Source organism: Bufo gargarizans, unplaced genomic scaffold, assembly GCF_014858855.1.
Source record: "Bufo gargarizans isolate SCDJY-AF-19 unplaced genomic scaffold, ASM1485885v1 original_scaffold_1350_pilon, whole genome shotgun sequence".
Lineage (NCBI taxonomy): Eukaryota > Metazoa > Chordata > Amphibia > Anura > Bufonidae > Bufo > Bufo gargarizans.
This window is the reverse complement of record NW_025334321.1, coordinates 316,450-338,004: the sequence shown is the minus strand read 5'-3', so window position 1 is coordinate 338,004 and position 21,555 is coordinate 316,450. Positions and strand designations below refer to the sequence as shown.

General features: G+C 47.1%; 1 protein-coding gene across 4 annotated transcripts in view; it reads right to left on the bottom strand.

Moving 5' to 3' along the window:
• Nucleotides 1–21,555, bottom strand: part of LOC122923203 (pulmonary surfactant-associated protein D-like) — a 170,494-nt gene that overhangs the window by 48,349 nt on the left and 100,590 nt on the right. For all 4 annotated transcript variants that reach the window (XM_044273944.1, XM_044273941.1, XM_044273942.1 and 1 more), the window contains one exon: nucleotides 13,562–13,648. In XM_044273944.1, the coding sequence (XP_044129879.1) occupies nucleotides 13,562–13,648 (87 nt within the window). The remainder of the gene's footprint in view (nucleotides 1–13,561; nucleotides 13,649–21,555) is intronic.

Sequence of the window (21,555 nt, the reverse complement as noted above, 5' to 3'; positions counted from 1 at the left end):
ATGCAGCAACAGCCGCACAGCAAAAGAGGAAGCAGGGTGCAAAAGCAGAGCGGCCATCCCCCAGCCTGTACGCCTGTTACTGCACAATGCACCAAAAGACATAGCACACCAAAGGCAGGGCAAAAGAGTTCCCTGGTGTGGCAGTTCTTCAAGCACTGTGCTGACAACAGGGCACGGGTGATTTGCACGTTGTGCAGTCAGAGACTGAAGCGAGGCATGAATGTTCTAAACCTCAGCACCATCTGCATGATCTGGCATCTAACTGCAAAGCACAAGCTGCAGTGCAGTAGACACCAAGAACCACAAAATGCCAGAGGCTCCTCCTGCTAACTCTTCTGCTGCGGTATTGGCCTCTTCCTCTTCCTCTGGAGCGACTGTGGCACCTGTGTAAGAAACAGTCATGTAATGTCTATACGTTTCATTATCCTGGTAAACTGTGTTAAAATTGAATGTATAATGATGTTTCAGTAATACAGAAAAATATTAAATGCCTGCAGTATTCGTTTGGTCAGTAGATGGCAGCATTGGACCAATTTGCATTGAAGTTTACCATAGAGAAAGTGTATTACTGTGATACTGGTCCTTAAAGGCAGCAGCTAAGTGTTGAAGTGACACGCCCCTTATGATGTCAGCCTGCCTCAGTGTGAGCAGAAAGAAAGAGAAATAAGGACTGGAACTACAACGGCTGCCATATTGGCAAGATAGAAAACAAGTTCTGTGCTGTGTAAGATGTGTGTGGAGATACTAAAGGACTTCCCTGTGCAGCCCAGCTGTGTTAACGTCAGTCTAGAGACGGATGGAGAATAAAGAAACCGTGCATTTAGTGAAGCCAAGTTAAAAAGGACTGTGTGCAGCAACTAACCTGCGGAGCCGACATTGGGCTGAGTGGATTGCCCCAAACAGTAAAGAGACTCACAGTGCTGTCGAGGTACCGGACAGTAACTGTAAAATTCTTGATTATATTCAACTGGTTTTCCAGCCTGCTGCGGAGGACTTCTTTGTTGCGGATCCTGCGCTGGGAAAAGGAAAAGGACGACATCGGGCCCCACCGTGCACTTCCACAAACTGTAAGAGGTCCACTTGGACCACTGGGATAAGGGTGGGGTGCACCCGCTTGAAAGTTAGGGTCAGTTAGGGACAGTTTCTGGGACTGTTATTTCTTAGTGTCCGCACTGCGAATACGGACACAGTAAAGGTGAAAATTGTTACAGTATTTGACTTGTATTGTTTATACTGTTTTGAATATTTTGCTTGTCTTTACCTCTGTAACTTCACTGTTAACCTGCTTTTATTAATTTATAGTAAATTCAATTTTCTTAATCTTGACTTCTGTGTACGCACTCTTTTCTGGTGGCGGAGCTAAATCACCTGCCTTGTTCTCGGTTCACACCTGCAACCTTGCAAACAGAGGATGTGGCAACAACACCACCACCGTCACTGAGCATCTCCACACTGTCCTATGGATGCGTTCAGCTGTCCATCCCCCAAACACTAAAAAGAAAGAGGTAGTACCCCTCTGCTTACTTACGAGCACTGGCCCTGAATGCCAGCATTTCAAAATTGCTAGCCTTTGAAATGCTGCCATTCCGTCTGGTGGAGACTGACAGTTTTAAAAATTTCATGACGGCAGCTGTCTCATGGTACGTGGTTCCCAGCTGCCACTACTTTCCTAGGAGAGCCATTTTTTCTGCCACAAACAAATGGCGGAAAAAAACAGGTGTGCGCTGCACAACACCATCAGTGGCAAGGTCCACATAACCACCGACACTTGGACCAGTAAGTATGGGCAGGGACAATATCTCCCTAACTGCCCACTGGGTAAATATAGTGGTGGCTGGGCCTGAGGCGGACAGTGGTTTGGTGCATGTCCTACCGCCACCAAGTAGAGTTGAGCGGACACCTGGATGTTCAGGTTCGAGAAGTTCGGCCAAACTTCCCGGAAATGTTCGGGTTCGGGATCCAAATCCGACCCGAACTTCGTCCCGAACCCGAACCCCATTGAAGTCAATGGGGACCCGAACTTTTCGGCACTAAAAAGGCTGTAAAACAGCCCAGGAAAGAGCTAGAAGGCTGCAAAAGGCAACAACATGTAGGTAAATCCCCTGCAAACAAATGTGGATAGGGAAATGAATAAAAATAAAATAAATAAAAATTAACCAATATCAATTGGAGAGAGGTCCCATAGCAGAGAATCTGGCTTCATGTCAGCAGAGAATCAGTCTGCATGTCATAGCAGAGAATCAGGCTTCACGTCACCCAACATTGGAACAGTTAATTGGCATATATTTAGGCCCAGGCACCCAGGCAGAGGAGAGAGGTCCCGTAACAGAAAATCTGGCTTCATGTCAGCAGAGAATCAGTCTGCATGTCATAGCAGAGAATCAGGCTTCACGTCACCCAACATTGAAACAGTCCATTGGCATATATTTAAGCCCAGGCACCCAGGCAGAGGAGAGAGGTCCCGTAACAGAGAATCTGGCTTCATGTCAGCAGAGAATCAGTCTGCATGTCATAGCAGAGAATCAGGCTTCACGTCACCCAACATTGGAACAGTCCATTGGCATATATTTAGGCCCAGGCACCCAGGCAGAGGAGAGAGGTCCCGTAACAGAGAATCTGGCTTCATGTCAGCAGAGAATCAGTCTGCATGTCATAGCAGAGAATCAGGCTTCACGTCACCCACCACTGTAACATTCCATTGTCATATATTTAGGCCCAGGCACCCAGGCAGAGGAGAGAGGTCCCGTAACAGAGAATCTGGCTTCATGTCAGCAGAGAATCAGTCTGCATGTCATAGCAGAGAATCAGGCTTCACGTCACCCAACATTGGAACAGTCCATTGGCATATATTTAGGTCCAGGCACCCAGGCAGAGGAGAGAGGTCCCGTAACAGAGAATCTGGCTTCATGTCAGCAGAGAATCAGTCTGCATGTCATAGCAGAGAATCAGGCTTCACGTCACCCAACATTGGAACAGTCCATTGGCATATATTTAGGCCCAGGCACCCAGGCAGAGGAGAGAGGTCCCGTAACATAGAATCTGGCTTCATGTCAGCAGAGAATCAGTCTGCATGTCATAGCAGAGAATCAGGCTTCACGTCACCCAACATTGGAACAGTCCATTGGCATATATTTAGGCCCAGGCACCCAGGCAGAGGAGAGAGGTCCCGTAACAGAGAATCTGGCTTCATGTCAGCAGAGAATCAGTCTGCATGTCATAGCAGAGAATCAGGCTTCACGTCACCCACCACTGTAACATTCCATTGTCATATATTTAGGCCCAGGCACCCAGGCAGAGGAGAGAGGTCCCGTAACAGAGAATCTGGCTTCATGTCAGCAGAGAATCAGTCTGCATGTCATAGCAGAGAATCAGGCTTCACGTCACCCAACATTGGAACAGTCCATTGGCATATATTTAGGCCCAGGCACCCAGGCACCCAGGCAAAGGAGAGAGGTCCCGTAACAGAGAATCTGGCTTCATGTCAGCAGAGAATCAGTCTGCATGTCATAGCAGAGAATCAGGCTTCACGTCACCGAACATTGGAACAGTCCATTGGCATATATTTAGGCTCCGGCAGCCAGACAGAGGAGAGGTTCATTCAACTTTGGGTAGCCTCGCAATATAATGGTAAAATGAAAATAAAAATAGGATTGAATGAGGAAGTGCCCTGGAGTACAATAATATATGGTTAAGGGGAGGTAGTTAATGTCTAATCTGTACAAGGGATGGACAGGTCCTGTGGGATCCATGCCTGGTTCATTTTTATGAACGTCAGCTTGTCCACATTGGCTGTAGACAGGCGGCTGCGTTTGTCTGTAATGACGCCCCCTGCCGTGCTGAATACACATTCAGACAAAACGCTGGCCGCCGGGCAGGCCAGCACCTCCAAGGCATAAAAGGCTAGCTCTGGCCACGTGGACAATTTAGAGACCCAGAAGTTGAATGGGGCCGAACCATCAGTCAGTACGTGGAGGGGTGTGCACACATACTGTTCCACCATGTTAGTGAAATGTTGCCTCCTGCTAACACGTTGCGTATCAGGTGGTGGTGCAGTTAGCTGTGGCGTGTTGACAAAACTTTTCCAAATCTCTGCAATGCTAACCCTGCCCTCAGAGGAGCTGGCCGTGACACAGCTGCCTTGGCGACCTCTTGCTCCTCCTCTGCCTTGGCCTTGGGCTTCCACTTGTTCCCCTGTGACATTTGGGAATGCTCTCAGTAGCGCGTCTACCAACGTGCGCTTGTACTCGCGCATCTTCCTATCACGCTCCAGTGCAGGAAATAAGGTGGGCACATTGTCTTTGTACCGTGGATCCAGCAGGGTGGCAACCCAGTAGTCCGCACACGTTAAAATGTGGGCAACTCTGCTGTCGTTGCACAGGCACTGCAGCATGTAGTTGCTCATGTGTGCCAGGCTGCCCAGGGGTAAGGACAAGCTGTCCTCTGTTGGAGGCGTATCGTCATTGTCCTGCGTTTCCCCCCAGCCACGCACCAGTGATGGGCCCGAGCTGCGTTGGGTGCCACCCCGCTGTGACCATGCTTCATCCTCATCCTCCTCCACCTCCTCCTCATCCTCATCCTCCTCCACCTCCTCCTCATCCTCCAGTAGTGTGCCCTGGCTTGCCACATTTTTACCTGGCCTCTGCTGTTGCAAAAAACCTCCCTCTGAGTCACTTCGAAGAGACTGGCCTGAAAGTGCTAAAAATGACCCCTCTTCCTCCTCCTCCTCCTCCTGGGCCACCTCCTCTTCCATCATTGCCCTAAGTGTTTTCTCAAGGAGACATAGAAGTGGTATTGTAACTCTGATAACGGCGTCATCGCCACTGGCCATGTTGGTGGAGTACTCGAAACAGCGCAACAAGGCACACAGGTCTCGCATGGAGGCCCAGTCATTGGTGGTGAAGTGGTGCTGTTCCGCAGTGCGACTGACCCGTGCGTGCTGCAGCTGAAACTCCACTATGGCCTGCTGCTGCTCACACAGTCTGTCCAGCATGTGCAAGGTGGAGTTCCACCTGGTGGGCACGTCGCATATGAGGCGGTGAGCGGGAAGGCCGAAGTTACGCTGTAGCGTAGACAGGCGTGCAGCAGCAGGATGTGAATGCCGGAAGCGTGAACAGACGGCCCGCACTTTATGCAGCAGCTCTGACATGTCGGGGTAGTTGTGAATGAACTTCTGCACCACCATATTCAGCACATGCGCCAAGCAAGGGATGTGCGTCAAACCGGCTAGTCCCAGAGCTGCAACGAGATTTCGCCCATTATCGCACACCACCAGGCCGGGCTTGAGGCTCACCGGCAGCAACCACTCGTCGGTCTGTTGTTCTATACCCCGCCACAACTCCTGTGCGGTGTGGGGCCTGTCCCCCAAACATAGGAGTTTCAGAATGGCCTGCTGACGTTTACCCCGGGCTGTGCTGAAGTTGGTGGTGAAGGTGTGTGGCTGACTGGATGAGCAGGTGGAAGAAGAGGAGGAGGAAGCTGAGTAGGAGGAGGTGGCAACAGGAGGCAAAGAATGTTGCCCTGCGATCCTTGGCGGCGGAAAGACGTGCGCCAAACAGCTCTCCGCCTGGGGCCCAGCTGCCACTACATTTACCCAGTGTGCGGTTAGGGAGATATAGCGTCCCTGGCCGTGCTTACTGGTCCACGTATCTGTGGTTAGGTGGACCTTGCCACAGATGGCGTTGCGCAGTGCACACTTGATTTTATCGGATACTTGGTTGTGCAGGGAAGGCACGGCTCTCTTGGGGAAGTAGTGCCGGCTAGGAACAACATACTGTGGGACAGCAAGCGACATGAGCTGTTTGAAGCTATCTGTGTCCACCAGCCTAAATGACAGCATTTCATAGGCCAGTAGTTTAGAAATGCTTGCATTCAGGGCCAGGGATCGAGGGTGGCTAGGTGGGAATTTACGCTTTCTCTCAAATGTTTGTGAGATGGAGAGCTGCACGCTGCCGTGTGACATGGTTGAGATGCTTGGTGACGGAGGTGGTGGTGGTGTTGGTGATACATCCCCTGTTTGCTGGGCGGCAGGTGCCAACGTTACTCCAGAGGCGGAGGAAGAGGCCGAGGCGGCAGCAGCAGAAGAGGTAGCAGGGGGAGCCTGAGTGACTTCCTTGGTTTTAAGGTGTTTACTCCACTGCAGTTCATGCTTTGCATGCAGGTGTCTGGTCATGCAGGTTGTGCTAAGGTTCAGAACGTTAATGCCTCGCTTCAGGCTCTGATGGCACAGCGTGCAAACCACTCGGGTCTTGTCGTCAGCACATTGTTTGAAGAAGTGCCATGCCAGGGAACTCCTTGAAGCTGCCTTTGGGGTGCTCGGTCCCAGATGGCGGCGGTCAGTAGCAGGCGGAGTCTCTTGGCGGCGGGTGTTCTGTATTTGCCCACTGCTCCCTCTTTTGCTACTCTGTTGGCACGGTCTCACCACTGCCTCTTCCTCCGAACTGTGAAAGTCAGTTGCATGACCTTTATTCCATGTGGGGTCTAGGACCTCATCGTCCCCTGCATCGTCTTCCACCCAGTCTTGATCCCTGACCTCCTGTTCAGTCTGCACACTGCAGAAAGACGCAGCAGTTGGCACCTGTGTTTCGTCATCATCAGAGATATGCTGAGGTGGTATTCCCATGTCCTCATCATCAGGAAACATAAGTGGTTGTGCGTCAGTGCATTCTATGTCTTCCACCGCTGGGGAAGGGCTGGGTGGATGCCCTTGGGAAATGGGCCCTGATGGGCTTGGTTTTCAGGCGCCATCTGTGCGCTTTCTGCAGAAGACTGGGTGGGAGATAATGTGAATGTGCTGGATCCACTGTCGGCCACCCAATTGACTAATGCCTGTACCTGCTCAGGCCTTATCATCCTTAGAACGGCATTGGGCCCCACCAAATATCGCTGTAAATTATGGCGGCTACTGGGACCTGAGGTAGTTGGTACACTAGGACGTGTGGCTGTGGCAGAACGGCCACGTCCTCTCCCAGCACCAGAGGGTCCACTAACACCACCATGACCATGTCCGCATCTGCGTCCCTTACTAGATGTTTTCCTCATTGTTATCGTTCACCACAACAACAAAAATATTATTTGGCCCAATGTATTGAATTCAAATTCAGGCCTTTTTGTACAGACACCTAACACTATCTGGCTATCTATTTAGGTACCGTATTACACTAATACAGGCACAGCAGTAACGACAGATTTAGCTGAATATAAATTTGAGGCCTAGTATTTAGGCGCTGGGTGACAGGTATAGGTTTACTGACAGAATTGCACAGTAGCGTGTGTGTGAAGTTATTCAGAATGACCCTATGTGCACCTTGAATCTTATATACCCTTTTAGGGATAGATTTAAAATAGCTCTGATACAGCAGAAACCACTAAATTAGGAAATTGATAAATTGGGAATTGTATTTCAACCCAGAACAAAAACTGTGCTTGGATGGACACTAAATAACTTGACCAGCCACAGCAGTAACGACAGATTTAGCTGAATATAAATTTGAGGCCTAGTATTTAGGCGCTGGGTGACAGGTATAGGTTTACTGACAGAATTAGACTTGGAAATGCACAGTAGCGTGTGTGTGAAGTTATTCAGAATGACCCTATGTGCACCTTGAATCTTATATACCCTTTTAGGGATAGATTTAAAATAGCTCTGATACAGCAGAAACCACTAAATTAGGAAATTGCTAAATTGGGAATTGTATTTCAACCCAGAACAAAAACTGTGCTTTGACGGACACTAAATAACTCGACCAGCCACAGCAGTAACGACAGATTTAGCTGAATATAAATTTGAGGCCTAGTATTTAGGCGCTGGGTGACAGGTATAGGTTTACTGACAGAATTAGACTGGGATTTGGCCAAAAAATAACCACACTATTGATGGTTAAATGCACTTGGTGTGACAGCTTGACCAACCACACTACTGAGGGTTAAATGCACTTGGTGACAGGCGCAGCTTGCCCCTAATGTAGTATATGGCCAAAAAATAACCAGACTATTGATGGTTAAATGCACTTGGTGTGACAGCTTGACACTGATGTAGGATTTAGCCAAAAAACAACCACACCATTCAGGGTTAAATGCACTTGGTGACAGCTTGACCCTGATGTAGGATTTAGCCAAAAAACAACCACACCATTGAGGGTTAAATGCACTTGGTGACAGCTTGCCCCTAAAGTAGTATATGGCCAAAAAATAACCAGACTATTGATGGTTAAATGCACTTGGTGTGACAGCTTGACCCTGATGTAGGATTTAGCCAAAAAAACAACCTCACTATTGAGGGTTAAATGCACTTGGTGACAGCTTGCCCCTGATGTAGTATATGGCCAAAAAATAACCAGACTATTGATGGTTAAATGCACTTGGTGTGACAGCTTGACCCTGATGTAGGATTTAGCCAAAAAACAACCACACTATTGAGGGTTAAATGCACTTGGTGGCAGCTTGTGCTGGCGCACCACAAGACACAAAATGGCCGCCAATCACCCCAGAAAAAAGTGACTAAAAAACGCTCTGGGCAGCCTAAAAACAGTGAGCAATTCAATAGCAGCAGTACAATCATCCACAGCTGCAGATTGATCTCTGAATGAAGTCTTTTGGAGGAGTTAATCACTGCCTAATCTCGCCCTAACGTTGCAGCTGCAACCTCTCCCTATGCTGATTAGAGCAGAGTGACGGGCGGCGCTATGTGACTCCAGCTTAAATAGAGGCTGGGTCACATGGTGCTCTGGCCAATCACAGCCATGTCAATAGTAGGCATGGCTGTGGCGGCCTCTTGGGGCAAGTAGTATGACGCTTGTTGATTGGCTGCTTTGCAGCCTTTCAAAAAGCGCCAAGAAAGCGACGAACACCAAACCTGAACCCAGACTTTTACGAAAATGTCCGGGTTCGGGTCCGTGTCACGGACACCCCAAAATTCGTTACGAACCCGAACTATACAGTTCGGGTTCGCTCATCCCTACCACCAAGGATTGCTAGATGTTTCTCAGTGCCTCGTGTTGATGCCTCCTCCTCCGCTCCTTCCTCCGGTTTCTCCTCTACCGCCTCTTCATCACTTCAGTGCAACACCTGCACCACCAACTTCAGCACAGCCAGTAGGAAACGACAGCAGGCTGTTTTGAAACTTATATGTTTGGGATAAAAACCTCACACCTTGCAGGAGCTGTGGTCGGGCATGGAACAACAGACCGATGAGTCGTTGGTGACACTGAGCCTCAAGCCCAGCTTGGTAATGTGCATCAATGGGCAAAATTTTGTAGCACCTCTGAGCCTAGCCCGTTTGACACACATCCCTTGCCTGCGCATATGCTGAACTTGGTGGTGCAGAGGTTCCTGAAAAATTCCCCCGATATGTCAGAGCTGCTTCAAAAAGTGAGGGCATTCTGTGTGCGCTTTCAGTGTTATCACCCTGCTGCTGCATGTCTTCTGCCTTCCCGCTTACTGCCTCATATGCAATGTACCCACAAGGTGTAACTCCACCTTGAACATGCTGGAGAGACTATGCAAGCAGCAGCAGGAGATAGCAGAGTTTCAGCTGCAGTGCGCACGGGTGAGTCTCTCTGCGGAACAGCACCATTTCACCACCAACCAGTGGGCCTCCATGCGAGACTTGTGTGCCACGTTGCTCTGCTTCGAGTACTCCACCAAGATGGCCAGTGAAGATGATGCCGTCATCAACCTCACTATCCCACTACTATCTTCTTGAAAAAAACGCTTCAGGCGCTGATGGATGAGGATGTGACAAAGGAGGAACAGGGATCATTCCTACAGTTATCAGGCCAGTTGTGCAAAGGTGGCTCAGAGGGCGGGTTCCTGCACAAACAGTGGCCAGATACCCACCTGTCCAGCCAGGGCACAGTTTTGGACGATGAGGAGGATGATGAGGAGGATCCCCGTTCACAGCAGGATGGCACCCGAATCAGCTCACAGGCATCACTGGAGCAAGGCTGAGGGATACAGAGGACACAGATGATACACCTCCCACCGAGTACAGCTTGTCGCTGCTTCTGGGCAGCCTGGCACATATGAGCAACTACTTGCTGCAATGACCGCCGAGTTGTCCACAACATTCTAACCGGTGCTGATTACTGGGTGGCCACCCTGCTGGATCCCCACTACAAGAACAACGTGCTATCGTAATTTCCATCACTGGTGCGTGAGTACAAGCGAACGCTGGTAGAGGCGTTACTGATGGTGTCCCCCACCAGACAGCAGGGGCTCAGTGGAAGCATGAAGCTGAGAAAGGGGAGAAGGAGGAAGTCGACAATGTAACAGGGGCACCGTCTGCACCTCAGAAGGGAGGGTTAGTATGGCCAAAATGTGAAAAAACTTTCTTTGCATGCCACAATATACAGCACTCTCATGTGATATGGACTGTCTTAGGAGGCAGTATTTTTAACAACATGGTGGTACATTACGAGTCCACATGTCTGCATGTACTAACTGATGTGTCTGCCCCATTTAACTTCTCGGTCTCCAAATTGGGCACATGGCCTTAACTTGCCCTTTACGCCTTGGAGGTGCTGGTGGCAAGTATATTGTCTGAACGTGTGTTTAGCATGGAAGGGGGGGTTGATAATGGACAGTCACATCCGCCTGCCCACAGCCAATGTGGACAAGCTCACGTTCATTAAAATTAACCAGGCATGGATACCACAGGAATTGTCCCTACCTTGGCCAGGAAGAGAGGTATACCGATTGAACCCAGCCATTGTTATATTCCAGCACAGTTTGTTCCTCCACAAACCAAAAAACAAACATATATGAAAAATGTAAAAAAAATACAAAAAAAAAATACGTTTTGTGACCTCTTCCGCCTGCACCACCTTGTCTGCCTCCTACTTCACTGGGACCTTCGCTTTCAGGCTCAAGATTGTCTTTTATTGGCAGAGTAGAGAAGTATACCAGGTGCACCTAGCCACTGTTGTATTGTAGTGCAGTTTGCGCGTTCTCTTTGCTATTTCCCAATGTTTTGGAGCATACAAAAAAATGTGGTGTCCTCCTCTTGCTGTTACACCTTCACCGCAATATCTGCCTCCTCCATCTGCACTGCCACGTCCACCTACACCACCACGTCAGTCTCCTCCATCTACACCGCCCCATCCGCCTCCTCCTCCGCTTGGACCTCCGCCTCCAGACTCAAGATTATAATTTCTTATATTGGCAAAGTAGAGAAGTATACCGGGGCACACCAAGCCATTGTTGTACTCCAGCGCAGTTTGTGAGTTCTCTTTGCTATTTCCCAATGTTTTGGGGCCTCCAAAAACCAAAGAAAAGAAAGAAAGGCCTCCGACCTCTTCAACCTGCACTGCCATGTCCGCCAGCACCCCCGTGTCCGCCTCTTCCACCTGCATCGCCACGTCCGCCTCCTCCTCCACTGGGACCATGGCCTCCAAAAAAAAGGTGGTGTCCTCCTCTGCCTGAACCACCACGTCTGCCTCCTCTGTCTGCACCTCCACATTCACCTGCACCTCCAGGTCTGTCTCCTCTGTCTGCACTGCCACGTCTGCCTCCTACATATGCAACCCCAACGTCTGCCTCCTCCCCCACTGGGACCTCTGCTTTTAGCCTCAATATCATTATGTCATATTGGCAGAGAAGTATACCAGCCACACCCAGACATTTTTATATTGCAGAGTACTTTGCGCATTCTCTTTGCCATCTCCTAAAAATATATATAAGAATTGTAATAAGACAACCCATTTTGCATCCACCCACCTAATGTGGGAAAGGAAATTCTTCTGCGGATTGTGTCCGTGAAAGTCCTGAATAAAAAAATAAATAAAAAAAAAGAGGAAATTCTGCTGTGGAGTGTGTCAATAAAATTCATGAATTTTCTTTAAATTAGGAACACCCGTCTAACTATTGTGGGAGAGGAAATTCTTTTGTGGAGTGTGTCTGACACTCCTGCAATTTTTTAAAATGTAGAACACTCCTTTGGCATCTTTCTTACTGTAGTTGGAGAAAAATTATTTTAATGTATAGTCTGCAGTATGAGATCTATAACTGAGGCAAAATTTTTTACCCAGTTTTAACTCAGGACATACAAGAACCAAACTGTCACGCCGTGGCCCTTAGCAACCTGACACAGAATTGATGGACACATGGAAAACAGAAACAGTGTTTGCTTTCTCCCCCGCCTCTGTCTCTTCCACCTACATTTCCACATCTCCCTCCTCCTCCACTTGGACCTCCAGCATCTGGCTCAAGATTATTACATCTTATTTTGGCAGAGTAGAGAAGTATACTGACCACGCCCTCAAAATTAGCTAAAGGTCACACACAGAATTGACAGACACATTTAAAAAAAAAAATTGTGTTGGCTTCTTCCTCAGCCTCTTCGACCTACACCTTCACACCCACAGCCTCCTCAACTTCCTACTCCAATTGGACCTTTGCCTCTTGGATCAAGATTGCCATTTTAATTTGTATGTATGTTATTTTAAGTGATTTCCCTAGCCACATTTGTTTGCAGTGCAACTGTAATGCTCTTACGCCCACTTTGGAGCCTTTTGCAGCCATCTAGCCCTTTCTATGATTTCTTTACAGCCATTTTAGTGGCCCAAAGTTCGGGTCCCCATTGACTTAAATAGGGTTAGTTGTTCTGGGTCAAGTTCGGAACCCAAATGGAACTTTGAAATTAAGTTCGGCTGAACCCTTCGAATCCGATACTCTGTATCTCTTTTGCAACTTGCTAATGACACTCTGTGACACTCTAAGCTCAGTAGTCACTTGCATCTGAGAACATCCTGCTTGAAGCCTCGCACTGGTGAGGTACTGTTGATCAAATGTTAGGTGTTGTCTTAGTCTCATGATGTCAAAATGTGAACAGCATGATGAGGAGGACTATTTAAATAGAAATTTGAATTCAACCAGGAAATTTATTAGACTATTCATGGATCAAACACTTGTGAAATTTGCCATTAAGCTGCTTGTTAGAGAGCAGCTACCCTTGTACAAAAAGTACTGAAACATTGAACAGTTGGATATGTGCATTTAAAAGTTTAGAGAAGTTCACCTGTAAAGGTTAGAGTGCATCTTAGGTTCATCCTGAAATTTCACCCACAAGCCAATAAGGCTCCATTCACACGTCCGAAAATGGGTCCGCATCCGTTCCGCAATTTTGCGGAACGGGTGTGGACCCATCCATTCTCTATGGGAACGCAATGGATGCGGACAGCACACAGTGTGCTGTCCGCATCCGCATTTGTGGAGTGCGGCCCCGATCTTCCGGTCCTCAGCTCCGCAAAAGATAGAACATGTCCTATTCTTGTCCGCAGCTGCATACAAGAATAGGCATTTCTATAGGGGGTGCCGGCCGGGTGTGTTGCGGATCCGCAATTTGCTGGTCCGCAACACACCACGGATGTGTGAATGGAGCCTTATCCCTAACTTTTAGTGAGTAGTGTAGTTCTTGGGAAACCCCTTTATAATGGACCGCTACCTGCAGTAGCAGCAATGGCAACTATTTCATACTGTCTATGAAGTTTCTCTTAAACATTTCTATAATTTGAATACTGAAGCTGATTCTTAATATGACAGAAGTATGCATTATAACTGGACAAACCTTTAGTCCTTGCTGATGTAATGAGCTGCAATTGATTCACCTGGGCTTCAAGAGAAGATAATTTGTTTTGTATATTTGTAAGCAATGCTGTAAAGGAAGAGACATTCAATAAGTTTAGTACTTCATGTATACTTTAATTTCAACACAATATGTTAGCCAATAATAACATATAAATAAACCACTTAACATGTCCCTGTGGGCATAGCTTCGGTGCCCATACAATATCAGTGCTGTCATAGTACTGCTCTGTGCGGAAACTCACTTTCCCTGGTGCCACATAATCTCTTGGTGCATGCACCCTAATAATGTTGTGAGGTCTCTTTGTCGAAATCCTTAGAGTAAACCTCTTATAATGTATGTTGTATGATGGTATACAGCTCATAACTAGTGATGAGCGGCAGGGGAAATATTCAAATTCACTATATACTGAGAATATTTGGGCAAATATTCGTCATATATTCGCAAATTTTCTTGATTGCGAAAATCGGCAATGTAATGTGTGCGTATTGTGTGCGCAATACAGGCGTGGGTCATTGTTGCTAAATTTTTCAAGCTGCTAGAAGTTTCCTGAGACTGGAGAAAATGGTTGGCATGGCAGAACATCACAATACAGTAGATTTATTTGCAGATAGAGTGCTCCAATATATTTGCGATTGCAATTAATGATGCACATATTTTTGCGCAATATGTGCAACTTCTCATTTTAGCAGGTCTGACTACATATTACTGATTGGTGCAATAAGTATTGTTGTGAACTTGCGACATCACAGCACTATGTCTGATATGGACAGCAGAACCTATCAGCTACACTATAGATCGTTTTAACCTACACTGACTTTCTCCCACTAATTATCTGAATTATATATATATATATATATATATATATATATATAAAAGCTAGCTAACTAACTAACTAACTGTCTAATGTAATGACACAGGAAAGTAGAGAGAAGAGCAATGACACTGCTGTCACACTCAGATCTGCAAAATACTGCATACAAGGGCTGCTGGGGAGGTTCAAGGGGTAGGCAACTTTCCTATTGGCTGCTAGGGATGTTGCTAAGCTCAGACAAAGACATTGCAGCCTTTTCATTGGCCCACAAGCAAGAAGGGAGGTTACTGTTGAAAAAAAAAATCTAGAATATTTGCGAATACGAATATATAGCACTATATTCTAAATCTTCGCGAAGTGGCGATATTCGAGATTAAAATTCGTGATTCGAATATTCGCGCTCTACACTACTCATTACAAGAGAAAACTGTAAGCAATGCACTGTAACAGTTTATGCACCTGTGTGAACACGACCAGATCAGATGCAAATTCAAAGAGGCTTTTCATGCATTGACTAGCTGTGAAATTATTTCACATCTCTTTAAGTTAAATAAGATGACATCATACATAATTAGGATCACAAAAAGATATTAACCCTTAACCCCCTCCCTGACCAGCACCTGTATGGTGCTGGGCGGGACTTTAAATATGGTGCCTGCCCTCCTTGCTAGTGCTGCGGGTGCCACAGCCGCCGTTTACCTGCTGTTGTAAACAACAAACACCTGGGAAGAATGTGTGCGATCGACAATAACATTGATCGAAAACTTTTAAACCCTCAGATGCTGTGGTCAAACATGACCATGGCATCTGCAAGCGCAAAACCCGTAAGCTTCTGTGTGTATACCAGAAGGGCTACACAGGGCTGCACAGACTTTCTACATATTGACTGGGATCAGGATTCTTCGCCAACTTCAAATGGGAGAAAATTCCTTAAGGGTACGGCTACATGACTATATTTGTCACGCGACAATAGGGTACAACTACACGACTACAAGTTGGATTTTAGTGTGACTGTCGTGTCGCAGTTGCAACATGTTGCATGTCGCAGTGCAACACCATGGACCAGGGATGCTCAAGCTGCGGCCCTCCAGCTATTGTAAAACTACAACTGCCACCATGCCCTGCTGATAGCTGTAAGCTGTTCAGGCATGCTGAGAGTTGGAGTTGTTGGAGGGACACAGGTTGGGCTTCTCTGCCATTGACTATCATTTCAAAAAATACCGCGCGACATTACTGTGACAAATCGTCATGCGACAAATGTCATCGTGCAGCCCTAGCCTAACTTGCCGCAGGATCACAATGTGTCAGATTGTTAAAGATCCCACCAGGGCCATGATTTGCTGGATGTGGTAATTTCTAACAATGCAGAGCTTGTTGGGAATTTCACAGTTTTTCTTTCTTTTATGTCTGGCAGGGAGGTTCTGCTTCATCAACGTCCAAGCTCAGAATGACATACCGTATTTTTCGCAGTATAAGACGCACCGGCGTATAAGACGCACCTAGGTTTTTGGGGAGGAAAATAAGGAAATAAATATTTTTAACCAAAAGGTGTGCTGTGGGTTTGGAACTAGGTGGTCTGTGGATGGCACTATTACTGGGGATCTGTGGATGACGGACACTGTTATGGGGGATCTGTGGATGACGGACACTGTTATGGGGGGATCTGTGGATGACGGACACTGTTATGGGGGGATCTGTGGATGACGGACACTGTTATGGGGGCAACTGTGGATGACGGACACTGTTATGGGGGAACTGTGGATGACAGACACTGTTATGGGGGGATCTGTGGCTGGCACTGTTACAGGGGGGGGATCTGTGGATGGCACTGTTATACATGTGTCATCCACAGACCCTCCCAGCCCATAACTGTGCCATCCACAGATCCCCCGCCGCTCCAGTATACTAATATAATATGTCTGATTTAATTAATGGTTATTAAATATGCATCTTTATTCCTAATAGTACCTTAAATCCTAAGCGCTTCAGTACAATGCCGGCAGGCCGGGCAGCCGGCGCGGCGCGTCACTCACTGACGTCACTTGCCTGCGCCGCCTGCTTCATTCATAAAGTAGGCGGCGCAGGCACGTGACATCAGGGAGTTACGCTGCCGCCCGCCCGGCCTGCATTGTACGGATGCGCTTAGGATTTAAGGTACTATTAGGCATAAAGGGGCATATTTAATAACCATTAATTGAATATGACATATTTTATTAGTGCGGCGGGGCGGGCCTTTTGTACAGTGACTGCACCGCCCCGCCGCTATTGCCGGCCCCAGCTCCTCCTCCCAGTCCCTCCCAGATTCCCCGCTCGCTTTACATCGCTGCCAGCGATGTAAAACTGACTGCATTCGCCGTATAAGACGCAGGGGCATTTTCCCCCCATTTTGGGGGAAGAAAAAGTGCGTCTTATACGGCGAAAAATACGGTAATTGTCTTGTTTGAGATTAAAGCACCTAGGATTTGCCTATCATCTGTCCTGATTGGCTTTACTGCTATGTTCACTACCGTACTGTGATGGAGGATGTCATTGTGAGAAATTTGCGTGAATCATATGACAAAAATTTCAGCTTTGTTTGATAAACAATTTTTAGGAAATTTTCTATGAATTTGATTAGTTTAGAATCGGTTTGCTCATTTCTATTATATGACTAGCTGAAGGACCTGGCTTCGCTCGGGAATATTTAATCTAATAATTGTATTTATTGTTTGTGTGTCGTTAAAAGATAAACACTATCCACTATAACAGTGACATCTACAGCACCCTGCCCCTAAAACAGTAACCTCCCGAGCCCCCCACCCCTTAACACTGACCCCCCCCACAGTACCCCATCCCTTAAAATTCGAGCTCTGCAGCAGCCCACCCCCTTAACTTTGAACTTTACAGCAGCCTTCCCCTTTAACAGTGACTTTCACAGCATACCACCCCGTTGACAGTGACCGCCTTTACTGGATCGGGGGTGTGTCTTTTTTTAACAGCTTACTCTAAGACAGCAGCACTGTACTGTCTGAGTGTGAGCTGCAGGGAGAAAGTCACCCTCCCTCCCACCCCTGCAGCTGACAGAAGTTGATTTTTACCTTCATTTTTTCAATCCCGGTCAGGGGTTTCTGGGCTCCTTCATGCAAGAGTGATGCCCTTCTAAGCACCTTACTGGCTCATTTGCATACCAAATAAACTGGATTTTTCAGAGGATAAAAACATCTATTGCTGCAACAAAGGCACATCTGGAAATAAGGTACTAAGTGCTATTAGGCCATAGCTTTACTTAAATAGCGATTATCCTGGTGACAGATTTCCTTTAAAGATCTCCTACAGCAGTGAAGAAAAATGGCTGGGATGTTATGGAAACCTGAAGCAAAACTGTGGATGTGGAGTCTTGAGGACCTGTGTAATTCTATCGGCTGATAAGGGTCATGTGACCAAGCTTCTATTGAAATGCATTTTTTGGGAATATCTCCGGAATGGTACGTCCTAGAGAGCCGAGACATGGCCTAAAACCTTCCCGGACACCTGATGTACCTGTGTGCCAAATTTTGTGATTGTAAATGCCACAGTACGGATTTCTTTAGCGGATACACACATATACACTCAGCTTTATATATTAGATTAATTTATTCATGTATCTATTTATTTTACTTATTCACTAGCTGATGACCTGGCATTGCTCGGGTATTTATTTATTGCAATTTTATATTAAATAACAGAGACTTTCACAATGGCCACCCCTTTAACGGTGACCGTCCCTTTAACAGTGACCTCCCCTTTAACAGTGACTTTCACAGTGACCGCCCCTTTAACAGTGACTTTCACAGTGACCGCCCCTTTAACAGTGACTTTCACAGTGGCCGCCCCTTTAACAGTGACTTTCACAGTGACCGCCCCTTTAACAGTGACTTTCACAGTGGCCGCCCCTTTAACAGTGACTTTCACAATGGCCGCCCCTTTAACAGTGACTTTCACAGTGGCCACTCATTTAACAGTGACTTTCACAGTGGCCGCCCCTTTAACAGTGACTTTCGCAGTGGCCGCCCCTTTAACAGTGACTTTCGCAGTGGCCGCCCCTTTAACAGTGACTTTCGCAGTGGCCGCCCCTTTAACAGTGACTTTCGCAGTGGCCGCCCCTTTAAAGGGAACCTGTCACCAGTTTTATGGTGTCCTAACTAAGGGCAACATAAATAAGTGATTGATTCTATTAGCAAAATGTTGGGTCACTTTAATTGACCCAGTCAATCTGCCAACATCTTGTATTGAAAAGCTCCAGCTCATAATGATGAGTCATGAATATTCATGAGCTCCTGACTCTCCCCGCCCACCTGCTGCTGAATGACAGTTTTTTTCCATATGAATCAGCAGCAGGTGGACAGGGAAGTGGCTATATCTCTGAATTAAATATACGCTGGACTCACTGACATCACACCGGACTCAAATCAACTCATTAGCATGCAGCATCTTTGTGTGTATATTATGAGGTAACCCTCTGTCACACCAGTAAGTGAATACATCCAAGGTACTTTTTAGTAGTTAATGATTGTATATAATTAGTTAGATTATAATCAAATATCCACATGACAGGTTCCCTTTAACAGTGACTTTCACAGTGGCCGCCCCTTTAACAGTGACCGTCCCTTTAACAGTGACCGTCCCTTTAACAGTGACCGTCCCTTTAACAGTGGCCGCCCCTTTATCAGTGGCCGCCCCTTTATCAGTGGCCGCCCCTTTAACCTGTTCCAGACACATGACGTACCGGTTCGGCATGTTTTCCCGGTACCTAAGGACACATGATGTACTGGTACGTCATGTATAGTTCCGATCACCTGCGGGCAGTGATCCGAACTCGGTACCTGTTCAAATCATTAAGCAGGTACCTTGGCTAAATGCGCCTGGGGGTCCTGTGACCCCCCTCCCCCTCCCCATGTTGGTGATCGCAGCAAACCACAGGTCAATTCAGACCTGCAGTTTGCTGCGTTTCCGGGTTATTCGGGTCTCTGGGGACCCGATAACCCGGAACAGGATGGTGATCGTGGTGTGATAATACACCACCAATCACGTCCTTAGATCCTGAGTGGTGATGGTGATGTCACCTCTCAGGATCGCACTCATTGGCCGGCTGCAGGGGCGGGAGGTCCAAATTACAGCAGCACTCCTCTCCTCCTCCTTTTGTGTCCGGGAGCCGAGGAGAGAGAAGCGCTGCACGTCAGATCGCCACAAAGATCATCAGAGCCAGCACTCCAGCACCCCCATCTGTGCCCCAGCACCCCCATCTGTGCCCCAGCACCCTCAGCATCCAGGTAATTAGGGAAAGGCTAGGGACAAGTTAGATAAGGCAGGGATATTTTAGGGAAAGTTAGTGAGAAGAAAAAAAACAAAACATTACTTATTGCATCACCCTAAATCGGGTGTCTGGGGTCCACAGCACAGCTTTATTTCAGTGACCACTTTCTAAATCTGATGGTGGAGCAGACGAACCTGTACGCCCAACAGTTTGTTGCTCAACACCCGGGCTCCTTTTTGGCTAGGCCCAGTGGCTGGACCCCGGTCAGTGCAGCCAAGATGAGGACATTTTGGGGCCTTCGGCTGCACATGGGCCTAGTCAAGAAACCTAGTGTCAGGCATTACTGGAGGGGGGACATCCTCTACAAGTCCCCACTTTACAGTACGGCCATGACACGCTCCCGGTTTGACGCCATCCAGAAATGCCTGCATTATTCAGATAATGCAGCATGTCCCGTCCCCCCATCCCCCAAGGTGATCCTGCCTATGACCGCCTGTACAAAATCAGGCCGGTCATCGATCACTTTGGGGCCAAATTAGTACAGGCCTATGTACCTGGAAGGGAGGTCCCGGTTGATTCTCTCATTGCGTTCAAGGGCAGACTCCTTTTCTGCCAGTATGTTCCCTCTAAGCCGGCAAGGTATGGAGTGAAGCTGTGTACAAACTTTGTGAGAGTACCTCGGGGTACACTTACAAGTTTCGTGTGTACGAGGGGTGAGATTCCCGTATTGAACCCCCAGAATGTCCCCCCACTCTGGGTGTTAGCGGGAAACTTGTGTGTGACCTTATGCACCCACTGCTAGATAAGGGTTACCACGTGTACGTGGATAACTTTTATACTAGTTTCCCCTTGTTCCAGTCCCTCATCGCCAGATCCACGTCCACTTGTGGGACCGTGCAGAAAAATCAACGCAGCCTCCCTACCCACCCCCTCCAGGTACCTATCCACAGGGGTGAGACCCGTGCCCTTACCAGTGGAAACCTGTTGCTGGTCAGATATAAGGACAAGAGGGATGTCCTTGTACTGTCCACAATTCATGGTAACGGCATCACCCCTGTCCCTGTGCGAGGTACCGCGGCAACGGTCATCAAGCCCGATTGTATTGTCGACTACAATCGATATAAGGTAGGAGTTGATCTATCTGATGGAGTACTAAATTTATATCCCAATTTAGCCACTGACAATCGGATAAAAAAAACTGGTTCTCAGACTTGAGACACTAAAACAAAAACAAATTTCTAAAATATTTAGTAAAACTAAAATAAATAAAATAAGTAAACATATTAGGTATAGCTGTGTCCGTAATAATCTACTCTATAAAAATACCCCCCCAACCCCTCAGATGAACGCGGTCAAAAAATAAAATAAAAACTGTGCAAAAAATACATTTTTTGTCACCTTACATCACAAAAATTGCAATAGCAAGCGATCAAAAAGTCATATGTCCCCCAAAATAGTGCCAATAAAACCGTCTTCTCATGCCGAAAAAATTAGCCCCTACCTAAGATAATCTGCTAAAAAGCCAAAAAATAAAAATGACTCTTAGACTATGGAGATTACTAAAATGTTTTTTTTAGTAGACATATTAGGTATCGCCGCGTCTGTAAGAATCTGCTCTATAAAAATAGCCCCCCAGAACCCCTCAGATGAACACAGTAAAAAAAAAAAAAACGGTGCCAAATTTTCCATTTGAATCAGTTTTTTTCCAATAACAAAGCAAGGGTTAACAGCCGAACAAAATGTAATATTTATTACCCTCATACTGCAGTTTACAGAAACACCCCATATGTGGTCGTAAACTGCTGTATGACCAAACAGCAGAGCGCAAAAGGAAAGGAACGCTGTATGGATTCTGGAAGGCAGATTTTGATGGGCTTTTTTTTTTTTTGG